The sequence below is a fragment of the Mustelus asterias genome, unplaced genomic scaffold (genome assembly GCF_964213995.1).
Source record: "Mustelus asterias unplaced genomic scaffold, sMusAst1.hap1.1 HAP1_SCAFFOLD_63, whole genome shotgun sequence".
Lineage (NCBI taxonomy): Eukaryota > Metazoa > Chordata > Chondrichthyes > Carcharhiniformes > Triakidae > Mustelus > Mustelus asterias.
Genome location: NW_027590128.1, coordinates 733,198 through 745,067, shown reverse-complemented (window position 1 = coordinate 745,067; position 11,870 = coordinate 733,198). Strand labels below are relative to the sequence as shown.

The 11,870-nt window shown below is 47.7% G+C and overlaps 2 protein-coding genes across 3 annotated transcripts in view; one reads left to right on the top strand and one right to left on the bottom strand.

Moving 5' to 3' along the window:
• Positions 1–11,870, bottom strand: part of LOC144483360 (uncharacterized) — a 461,390-nt gene that overhangs the window by 360,836 nt on the left and 88,684 nt on the right. The window lies entirely within an intron of this gene.
• LOC144483368 (uncharacterized) lies at positions 423–6,187 on the top strand. 2 transcript variants are annotated; one of them, XM_078202087.1, is made up of 2 exons: positions 423–777; positions 2,263–6,187. In XM_078202087.1, exon 2 carries the CDS (start codon positions 2,621–2,623, stop codon positions 3,599–3,601), a length of 981 nt encoding a protein of 326 aa, XP_078058213.1. In that variant the 5' UTR covers positions 423–777; positions 2,263–2,620; the 3' UTR covers positions 3,602–6,187. The 2 variants fall into 2 exon arrangements, with proteins under 2 accessions (XP_078058213.1, XP_078058214.1); XM_078202088.1 differs by having other exon boundaries at positions 773–807.

The following is an 11,870-nucleotide window of genomic DNA, read 5'->3' as shown; positions in this document are numbered from 1 at the left end:
CAAGAAGTGAAGTGATCTCAAGGCATTGTTTAAATTACATCATCATTGGCCAACTTCCCCTTTGTGACGTCACAGTGGAGCCATCCTTGAATCAGCCAATAGGAATCACTCTGCTCCGCGGTGACGCCCCGGGTTCCAGTGCGCAGGCCCGGGCGCGCGGACCCGGGAGCCCCGCCCCCACCCATTGTTCCCCTCCCCCTACACCACATCGAGTTAAGGTTTCCAGGCAACCGGCTGGCGGCTCCGGCCAGAGCGAGAAGCCGCTTGGTGATCTCCCCCTCCCCCCGGCCCGGGACTGCGCATGTCCAAGGGAGAAGGAAGCTGTGAATTGCAGGGCAGATCCTGCCCCCTGACCTTCTGAGGTGTTGATTAATAGGAAGAGTTGAAGGACCGGAAGGACTCTGGTCCTCCAGCTGATCAGAGCGCGGGCTTTGCGTGAATGAAGATTGAGCTTCAGACAGACTGAAACTTCCTCCTGTCTCCAACATCAGAGAGGTTGTTTCTGTAGTGAAGTGGTTGTCACGTTTGCCTGACACGCGAAAGGTCCCCGGGTCAGAACCGGGCAGGAATGTTAATTTGTTAATTCCAGCCCGGCCTGCCTGCCTGCCTGTCGTCTGGCCTGCCTGCCGTCCGTCCGCCCACTGGAGGGTGCTCTCTCCCTGGAGGGAGAGAGGACACGGAGTGACTTTCTTTTTTCTTTCCATCTATGGGAGGGAGGACTGCACGTTTCAACATCGAGGGACTGAGTGGTTGGGCTGGTGCCCTCATCATCAGAAGGTCGGTGCCTGAAAGGGATGGGGGGGTGAAGTAAATTCAGACTGTTTTTTCCATCTGCGGCGGGGGAGGGGGGGGGGGCGGTGAAGACACCCCGGACTTGAACTGTTTGCGCCCAAAAGGGCTGGAGGAGTAAAGTCCCCCACCCATTGCTGCTGCCCCCAACACCGGCGCCCCCAACACCGGCACCCCCTCCCCTCTTTCCCCCTGACTGGGGCACCGGCCCCCCCTCCGTGCCTTGTCCCTCGTCCTCCCTCCTGCTCCTCCGACCTCCTCTCTCCTCTCTCGCTCCGGGGAGAGAGCACCTAGATCCCCATCCACCTACCCTACCCTCCCTTATTTTTCCCTCCTCTTATACGTCCTGCCGTGGCAGAGCCTTCTCGGCCCACCTATGCGGGCGTGGCGGCTACCAGAGCCCCCGCCGCTCCCAAGGCCCTGCCACCTTTTTCGTTGCTCACGCGGCAGCTCGGGGTTGAGTGCTACGCCCACCCCGACATGTCCATCGAGGCCTGTGTCAAGGCAATGGCTGGGGTTGTCGGCCCCTCAGCCATTGTCGCGGCCTCGAAGATGTACGGCCGGGCCGTATTCTTTTTGAAGGCCACCCACCCGCCACATTTATCATTCCCCGCGCGCCGCCCTCTACCTCGGATTGATCTCGCTTCCAAGTTGAAACCGTCCGTCCGCCGCCGCCATTACCCGCACTGCGCATGCTTCAGGTCCCGCCCCTCATTCACTCCGATTGCTTGGAGGACCAGCCGCTCCCGCTCGGTCCTCCAGTCCCGCCCCCTCTTCCTATTGGTCCGGAGCTGGCGTCAATCAGCTCCCGGGCATTGTGATGTGGAGCATGCGCAGTGTCATTGCTGGCCTTGGCGCTTGTTTGTCCCGGAGAAGCGGAGTCAGCGTTAGGCGGTGGCTGGGAGGATTTGGAAACACTTTGTGGATCCGCAAACCCTTCAGAATCATTGTCAGCTCCCTGGTTTGCAGCTGCGGGGCTTCTCCCTCCCTCCCTCCCGGGAACAGGCCCAGGTTAACGGCCCCATCCTGGCTCAGCCACTGGAGGATGGTTCACATCAGAGGATGGGGGAGGGGGACAATAAATAAGAGGTTACACTTTGGCCTCAAATCAATGAGGGTTCTGATCTCTGGGAAGGAAGGAAACCCTGGGAGGTGGGCGGGGAGGATTCACAAATACCCGCTGGAGGCCCCAACACCCCCAATAAGACCCATTGGTTTTATTGTCAGTCTGCAGCCAGGAGCTGGAGAACTGAACCCAGACAGAGGAGAGGGAGGGAGAAAACTGGGAGTGGAGGAAAGAAATGGTGAGATGGGTTTGGATTTCAGCCCAGGGAGGAGGGAGAGTGTGTGGGACGGAGATTTACAGATTTGGGGGAACAAGAGAGGAAAAAATGTTCCAGACGAACTAGAATTGTCTGTTCAGAGTTTCTATCGTGTTCTGACAGTGATGACTTTTCTAAACTGTTTTTACAGGATATTGGAAGTGAAAGATTGGCAGACAGAAAATTCAAACCGGACATCACATCTGACAAAGTCATTCAGTTCCTTCGGAGCTGAATATCATTGGTCTTTGAATATAGAAAGAGAAATATTTGTCTGTTCTGCCTGTGGGCAAAGAAATTAAACATCAGTGTAACCGGAAAAGCATCGAGACAAACACACACCCGAGTGAGAGTGTTCCAGTGAACTGAATGTGGAAAGAGCTTTAACCAGTTACACAGCCTGAAAAAACATCACAGTTCACAGCAGGGTGAAACTACGTGTATGTTGTGTGTGTGGATGAGGCTTGAACTGATCATCCAACCTGGAGAAACACAAGGACACCCGCACCATGGAGAAACCGTGGAAATGTGTGGATTGTGGGAAGGGATTCGGTTTCCCATCACAACTGGAAGTTCATCGGCGCAGTCACACTGGGGAGAGACCGTTCACCTGCTCCGTCTGTGGGAAGGGATTCACCCATTCATACAACCTTCTGACTCACCAACGGGTTCACACTGGGGAGAGGCCGTTCACCTGCCCTGTGTGTGGGAAGGGATTCACTCGCTCATCCCACATTGTGACACACCAACTTGTTCACACTGATGAGAGAATGTTTACATGTTCTGACTGTGAGAAGAGTTTTAAATGCAAAAAGGATCTGCTGACACACCAACGAATTCACACTGGGGAGAGACCATTCACCTGCTCTGTGTGTGGGAAAGGATTCATTCAGTCATCCCACTTGCAGACACATCAACTTGTTCACTCTGATAACAAACTTTTTAATTGTTCCCACTGTGCGAAGAGCTTTAAAAATAAAAAGGATCTGCTAACGCACCAATATGCTCACACTGGGGAGAGGCCATTCACCTGCTGTGTGTGTGGGAAGGGATTCAGCCGTCCATCTGCCCTATTGAACCACCAGAGAATTCACACTGGGGAGAGGCCCTTCACCTGCTCAGACTGTGGGAAGGGATTCACTCGTTCATCCAACTTATTGAATCACCAGCGAGTTCACACTGGGGAGAGGCCGTTCACCTGCTCTGTGTGTGGGAAGGGATTCAGTCAGTCATCCAACCTGCTGACACACCAGAAAGTTCACAGTGCGGAGAGGCCATTTACCTGCTCTGTCTGTGGGAAGGGATTTTCTCATTTATCTTATCTTCTGAAACACCAGCGAGTTCACACTGGGGAGAGGCCGTTCACCTGTAATGTCTGTGGAAAGGGATTTATTCAGTCATCCCACCTGCTAACACACCAGCGAGTTCACAAACGACTGCAAGGTTTGGATTCTACTCTTAATGATGCTGTTAATCATATCCAGGACTGAATCGTGTTCACTCTGACAGTCTTCATCCGTTGAGGTTTAATATTCTGAATAAATATGAAATAGACCAGCTTTGTTTTTTAAAATTGTTGTCGATTTTTGTCTTTCCCACCTGACCCCACATCACCAGGCTGGAGCTCAGAAAGGACAATCGGGGGAGGATCATATGGCAAACAGGACGCAGTCCTTCAGGGTCACAGAGAGGGACAAACAGCACTTTGCTCTTCCTCATCTCTCTTCACGACAGCAAAGTACCCGTGTGGTTTAATCCTGAGATGTGCAAGAACCTCAGTCGCTCCCTTCTATGTTTCAGCGCTCCTAGACCAGGAACAGAAGTTCCTTTACAACTGTGTTTAGAGTCAGGAAGAACAACAGTGAATGCTGGTAGGATGCTGCTAAATCAGAGATTGGTGCAAAACTCGGATCTGTTCCTGACTGAGAGTGAAACGGCAGGATTAGATTTCCAGACTGAAAATGCAGAAAAGTCTAAAATATTTTAATGTGTTTGTGTCAGTGCCAGTTTATTGAACAGAAACCAGTTTAAAATAAATTGGTTAAAGTCTGCATTAAAGTAGCAGCTGGAGAGTTCAAAGGAACCTGTTATCTGCTGGGACAATTAGACAACAATTTGATTCCCAGATAAAAAGGAGCTACAGCGTGTCCAAGAATTCCCAGTTTTATTGATGAGGCTTCCCACACACTGTCCTTTTAAATAAACCTCACTCCTATCAACCTTTAACCATTATAAACAGAATAGAGAGAAGAGTGAAGCTGTGCCTGTCCCTTTAACTGGAAACTGAACAGCATCAAGCCCCAACTGTCCCTTTAAGAATGAATGATGTGTTCAGCTGAAGATTCCTATTGGTAGTTTTCTGGGTGATCTCCTTATTTTGGATTATTCTCAGTGATCCTCAGTTGTGTGAACCTCTTCTCACTCACTTAATATCTCTCCTCTCTGTCAGATACTCACTTAATGTCTCTCCCCTCTGTCAGGTACTCACTTAATATCTCTCCTCTCTGTCAGATACTCAATATCTCTCCTCTCTGTCAGGTACTCACTTAATATCTCTCCTCTCTGTCAGATACTCAATATCTCTCCTCTCTGTCAGATACTCAATATCTCTCCTCTCTGTCAGATACTCACTTAATATCTCTCCTCTCTGTCAGGTACTCACTTAATATCTCTCCTCTCTGTCAGATACTCAATATCTCTCCTCTCTGTCAGGTACTCAGTTAATATCTCTCCTCTCTGTCAGATACTGACTCACTTAACATCGCTCTCCTCTCAGACACTCATTTCACTTACCTTCCACCTCTACACTCAATTAAACACGCTCCTTTCACTCCCTTACCTCTCTCTCAAATACTGTCTCAGTCACTTAACCTCTATCTTTCTCTCAGACACTCATTCATTTAACTTTTTTATGTCAGATAGTGCTGAAACTCACTTAATTTTTTTATTCTCTGGTTATCTCTCTCTAAAAAAGCACCAAACACCTTCAATCTCTCTTCTCTGTCTGAGACAACATCGAATTTACAGAGACTCAATCTTCTCTCTCTGTTTTTTTTATTCATATGTGGGACACAGGTGCCGCTGACTGGCCAGCATTTATTACCCATCCCTAGTTGCCCTTGTTCAGAGGGCAGCTGAGAGTCAACCACATTGCTGTGGCCCTGGAGTCACATGTAGACCAGACCGGGTAAAGACAGCAGATTTCCTTCCCTAAAGGACATTAGCGAACCAGATGGGTTTTTCTGACAATGGTTTCATGGTCATCACTCGATTCTTAATTCCAGATGTTTTGAATTGAATTCAAATTCCACCATCTGCCATGGCGGTATTCGAATCTGGGTCCCCAGAAAATTTGCTGAGTTTCTGCATTAACATCTAGCGATAATACCACGAGGCCATTGTCTCCCCACTTCTCTCTCCCACTTCCTCTGACAGGCCCTGACTCACTCTCATTTTCTGATCACCCTCTTTGGGGGAAACTCATTCCTTTCTATAATTTCCCCTCATCTCTCCCAGTGATGACCCTCAGTCCATCTCCCAATTCATTGACTGTTAAAAACCCAAATAATCTTTGTTTATTGTTTAACATGGGAATGGAGATGAATGTAATGCTGAGAGCGGCAGCAATCTGTGTGGTTGTTCTTGATGCTGTCAGAGTGAGTTCACCCTCACAGACAGGAAGAATATTCACGGTGATAACATCTCAAACTGATGTCGCCTGTTTCACTCTCAGGAAATACAACTTCCTGTTTCTCTGCTGCCGGTTGCAAACCGCGCATCTCACTTCTGGGCAAAAAATAAATCCAGGGGCCACAATCTGGTGAGAACATGTATCAGTGCGGCCTATATCCATCCACAGAGACAGGGCAGAGTCACACAGGATCACATTGCAGTGACATTTACAAATGAGTCTGTTATTTCTGTTCAGAGTCTCCATTCCCGGATATAACGAGCTGTATTTGTGGATCAGTCACTGAGTTCCCTCTGCTCCCCATAGCTGGGGACTGATAGCCTGCTCCCTTATATTGTATATCATTCTCTCTGTATTGCTTGTTTCCTCTGTTTCTCAGCTTTTATCTCTGACCACCTCATCTTTCTGTTTTTTAAAATCTCTCTCAATGTTTCTGTCTTTCTGTCTCTCCTCTGTATCTCTCTCAGTCTCTGTGTGTTCCTATTTAACCGAGATGTTCAGCATCATGAAGGGTTTCTGATTGATTATAGAAGGAAAAACAGGGAAAAAAGCAGAAAAACTCAGCAAGTCAGAGAGAAACAGTTAACATTTTGAGTCCATATGATTCTTCAGGGCAGGAAAAACATGGGCTTTTCTGTCTTAGATCAGGGTACGTGATGGGGAGGTTTAATAGAGATGTTTAAAATGACAAACGATTTATGATAGTGTCAATGAAGAGGAACTGTTTCCCAGAAGCAGGAGGGTCTGTCGATGGGGAGAAACTTTCCCAGGTGCAGAAGGGTCTGTCGATGGGGAGAAACTTTCCCAGGTGCAGAAGGGTCTTTCGATGGAGAGAATCTATTTCCCAGGTATTGGAGGGTCTGTCGATAGGAAGAAACTGTTTCCCAGGTGCAGGAGAGTCTGTTCACAGAGGGGATACAGAGATTTAACATAATTGACAACTTAACTGGAGAGGGTGATGAGGATGATTTTTTACACAATAATTTGATGCAATCTGGAATGTACAAACTGACAGGTGCGAGAAGCAGATTTCAAGTAAAGTTTATTGGTCACAAGTAAGGCTTACATTAACACTGCAATGAAGTTCTGTGAAATTCCCCGTGTCACCACAGTCCGGCACCTGTTTGGGTCAATGCATCTAACTAGCACGTCTTTCAGAATGTGGGAGGAAACCGGAGCACCCGGAAGAAACACACGCAGACACGGGGAGAACGTGCAAACTCCACACAGTGACTCAAGCCGGGAATTGAACCCGGCGCTGTGAAGCAGCAGTGCTAACCACTCTGCCGCCGTGCTGCCCAGCCACCGTGCTGCCCAATTTAATAGTAAATTTCAAAGAGAATTGGATAAATACTTGCAGAGGGAATTTGGCAGAACGATGGTAAATGGGATTAATTGACAGTTCACTCGTCTTTGTGACATTCTGAATGTTTCTCTCCTGAGGTTTTAACATTTGATCTTTTCACAATGTGTCTCAAACAGAAGATCAAAACATTGGGTTTGATGAGCTGTCAGATCTGTTTCCCATGTGACTGTAACTCAAGAATTGCAGATAACCATGAGAAGGAACTGATTATTTTCAGTTCCTCTCACAGGTACACCTCAATATCAGAAATCTCTGGAGTTCCCCATGTCCTCATTATTCTCCCCTTGAGCATAACAGCTCTCAGTCAAGTAGAGTCAGTAACACATGTCTCTGCCATGATGTTTGCATTCCTATTTTACCACTCACCTCCCAGTGACACTCAGCATAACACACAAACCTCAAACTATCATTGCCCCCTTACATCTTGTCCTCCTATTACAAGCAAATATTTGTTGGGCCTCTTGTTTCCCTTATTGTCAGGTTACCTGTAGTTAAGATGACCTCAGCGACACTGGAACCGATCTTTGTGATTATTATTGTTACACCAGATTCCAATCAGCCCCAGGAGCTGCAGTTGTAAAATGCAGTAACATTTTAATATCAGGCATGTTATTGTCAAATAGTAAGTGGCAGAGTGACAAATAACAGAATTGGAATATATTATATCAATAGACCATGACTCACTCACGCTATCAAATGAGACCCAAACTTTGGTTATGGTGCACTCGATACTGACTGTATTATCATTACATTGGATCCCCGGGCCTAGAATACCCGACGCTAAAATGCCACCCTGACTACCTTCCATGGGAGTTCACCTCTGTTAGCCTGACAGCAGTTTACATCCCACCCCACGCAGACGTGAAGACGGCATTGGATGAAATATACACCACCACAAATAGCCTTGAGACGAGGCCTTGTCCTGAGGCCTTGTTCATCGTAGCCGAAACTTCAATCAGGCCAAGCTCAAGGGTGTTCTACCAAGGTACCTGCAACACATCTCCTGTTCCATCAGAGGCCCAAACACCCTAGACCACTGCTATACAAATATCAAAAATGCCTACTGCTCTATCACCAGCCCACACCTTGGAAAATCAAGTCTGTGCTCCTGCTCCCAGCTTAAAAGCAAAAACTGAAATGGGAGAATCTGCCAAAGAAAGTCGTGCAGTATTGGTCTGAGGAATCGGATGATCTCCTACTAGACTGCTTAGAGTCAGTAGATTGGTCAGGATTTAAAAACTCTGTGACCAGCCTGAACGAGTCCTCCACTACAGTAACTGACTCATTAGTAAGCGTGTAGAAGACTGCGTGCCAAAGAAGCAAATCCATGTGTTTCCCAACCAGAAACCATGGATGAACAGGGATATCCACTGTCTGCTGAAGTTTAGATCTGAGACGTTCATGTCAGGCGACACTGACCTATACAAGACAGCCAGATATGATCTATGAAGATCCATCAAAGATGCCAAAAGACAGTACCGGATCAAGCTAGAATCGCAGGCTGTCCACATGGATTCTCGTCAACTATGGCAAGGTCTGCAAGACATAAAAGGCTACGAGATTAAGGCAGGTAAAATCACCGGCTCCAATGCACCCCTCCCCACTGAGCTCAACAATTCTATGCCCGTTGTGAGCAAGAGGTCAGCGAGAGCACGCCCTCCATCCCAGAAGCCTCGAATGATTCTGTATGTTAGGTCACCAGTGCAGACATCAGAGTAGCCTTCTCAAAAGTCAACCCATGGAAAGTAACTGGCCCAGACAGGGTACCCCGATGAGCACTGAGGTCCTGCGTGGACCAGCTGGCAAGGGTATTCACAGACATCTTCAACCTCTCATTACAACAATCTAAGGTCCCTACCTGCTTCAAGAAGATGACCATCATCCCGATACCAAAGAAAAGCCAGGGCAGCGTGCCTTAATGACTATCATCCGGTGGCTCTGACAAACCATCTTTTTGTGATTCATGCACAAGGACACCCAGGTCCCTTTGCGCAGCAGCTTGCTGCAATTTATTACCATTTAAATGCATGGTTGGGGACCCCGCGCACCCCCGACATTCTCTCTTCCACCTTCTTCCATCGGGAGGGGGATGCAGAAGTCTTGGGGTCGCGTGCCGACCGACTCGAGAGCAGCTTCTTCCCGTGCTGCTGTCGGACTTTTGGGTGGGCCTATCTTGCATTGGGTTGGTCTTTCTCTGCACCCTAGCTGTGGCTGTGGCACTGCATTCTGCGCTCTCTCATTTCCTTCTCTATGAACGGTATGTTTTGTCTTTATAAGAAACAATACTTTTCATTGTATGCTAAAACATGTGACAATTTTTAAAAATAGTCCATTTTGCTGTTATCCTTCCCAAAATGGATGACCTCACATTTACCAACATTGTACTCCGGTTTTGTGAGCAAAATAGGTTGCATGCTTACTTTTTAATTATACAACGTTCAGAGCACTAAATTTGACACACACAATCATAGAATCCCTATAGTGCCAAAGGAGGCCATTCGGCCCATCAAGGCTGCACCGACAACGATCCCATCCAGGCCCTATTCCTGTAATCTCATGCCCCAACATGAAAGGGGCAATTTATCATGGCTAATCCACCTAACCTGCACATCTTTGGACTGTGGGAGGAAACCCACGCAGACACGGGGAGAATGTGCAAACTCCACTCAGCCACCTGAGGCTGGAATTGAACCCAGGTCCCTGGCGCTGTGAGGCAGCAGTGCTGACCACATGCAACCAATAACCAAGGACATGGCAGACATGACCAGTGTGTGAATTGCTGATGAATGGTCTTGTCCCTGTTGTTCCAATCTGTGTCCACAAAGGGACAATCCAATGGCAGAGCCATTACCCAGCATTCACTGCGGGAGCTGCTGCGCATGCGCACTGTCAGGCTGTGATTGGAGCATGCGCAATGCAGGTGCTGCAGCTTGACGGAAGCGTGAGGAGCTCGTGTGGCTTTCGCAACGGGTGAAATAAAACACCGAGTGTGGATGGGGAACGGAGCTGGTGGGTGGAGAGATTTCATTAACACCGGACTCGGCTCGCAAAGTTCGAGTAAAAATCTAACGGTCCCCCATTTGGACCGAGACGGTTGTTCTCTCGGTGTCGGGCCGGGCTCGCCGGCCGCCATCTTTATAAGGGGCAATGTTCCGGCAAGGGCGCTGCCATCTTTATAAGGGGCAATGTTCCGGCAAGGGCGCTGCCATCTTTATAAGGGGCAATGTTCCGGCAAGGACGCTGCCATCTTTATAGGGGGCAATACCAGCAGCAGGACAGAGCTTTATGCATTTCTATGTTAAAAGCAAAATTCTGTGAGTTCTAGAAATCTGAAATAAAAACCGAAAATGGTGGATTGCTAACCTGGACTGACAGTAATGTATTTACAGGATACTCGGAGGAGAGAATTCACAATTCAAAACATTGTATCTAGATTCAGTCGATTCATCAAGATCATTGACCTTTGAATGTGTAAAGAAGCTGTTCTGTCTGTGGGAAATTATTTCAGCTATCAATGTGTCTGGTATTTGGATATAAGACTGATAATTTCAAAACCAGGACTCTGCTTGACTGGAAATCATGACAAAGTACTGCAGATGCTGAAATCTGATGAAGGGTCATCCTGACTCGAAAAGTTGGCTCTATTCTCTGTCCACAGATGCTGTCAGACCTGCTGAGAGTTTCCAGCAGTTTCTGCTTTTGTTGTGACTGGGAATCAATGTGGGTGAGCAGGCACTGAGGTCTTGGGGCTAACTGGACTTGCTGTCATAGAGTCACACAGCACAGAAAGAGGTCCTTCAGCCCATAAGTGAACAAGCAAGGAAAAGATGTTCCACAGCATCAGAATTGTCTATTTAGAATTTCTGTCCTGTACTTACGAGGATTCATTTTATAAACTCCTTTTACAGGCTATGAGAAAGGGAGGAATTCCAAACAAGAACATCAAACCAAACATGACATCCAACATCTACTCACTTGATTCATCAGCGCTTGAATATTGTGAACCTTTGAATGTGGAATGAGAAATGTTTCTCTGTTTCTGTCTGAGGATTTCAAACTGAAAGTTTTGAAACAATTGACTGGAAAAGCACCGAGTGAGAGTGTTCCAGTGAACTGACTGTGGAAAGAGCTTTAACCAGTTATACAGCCTGATAAAACATCACATCATTCACAGCAAGGAGAAACCATACAGTTTGGACAAGGTTTCAACTGATTGTCCAATCTGGAGAGTCACAAGGACACTGGCATCATGGAGAAACTGTGGAAATGTGGGGACTGTGGGAAGAGCTTCAATTACCCAAAGCTGAGAAAACGTTATCATTGTCACACTGGGGAGACACCATTCACCTGCTCTGTATGTGGGAAGCGATTCACTCAGTCATCCCATCTCACTGACCATCAACTTGTACACAGTGATCAGAGACCTTTTAAATGCTCTGATTGTGAGAAGAGGTTTAAAAGCAAGAAGCATCTGGTAGCACATCAGCTTGTCCACACTGGGGAGAGGCCGTTCCTCTGCTCTGTGTGTGGGAAGAGATTCAATCGGTCATCCCACCTTCTGACACATCAGCAAGTTCACACTGGGGAGAGACCATTCCTCTGCTCTGTGTGTGGTAAGGATTCATTCAGTCATCCCAACTTCTGAGACATCAGCGAGTTCACACTGGGGAGAGGCCATTTACCTGCTGTGAGTGTGGGAAGG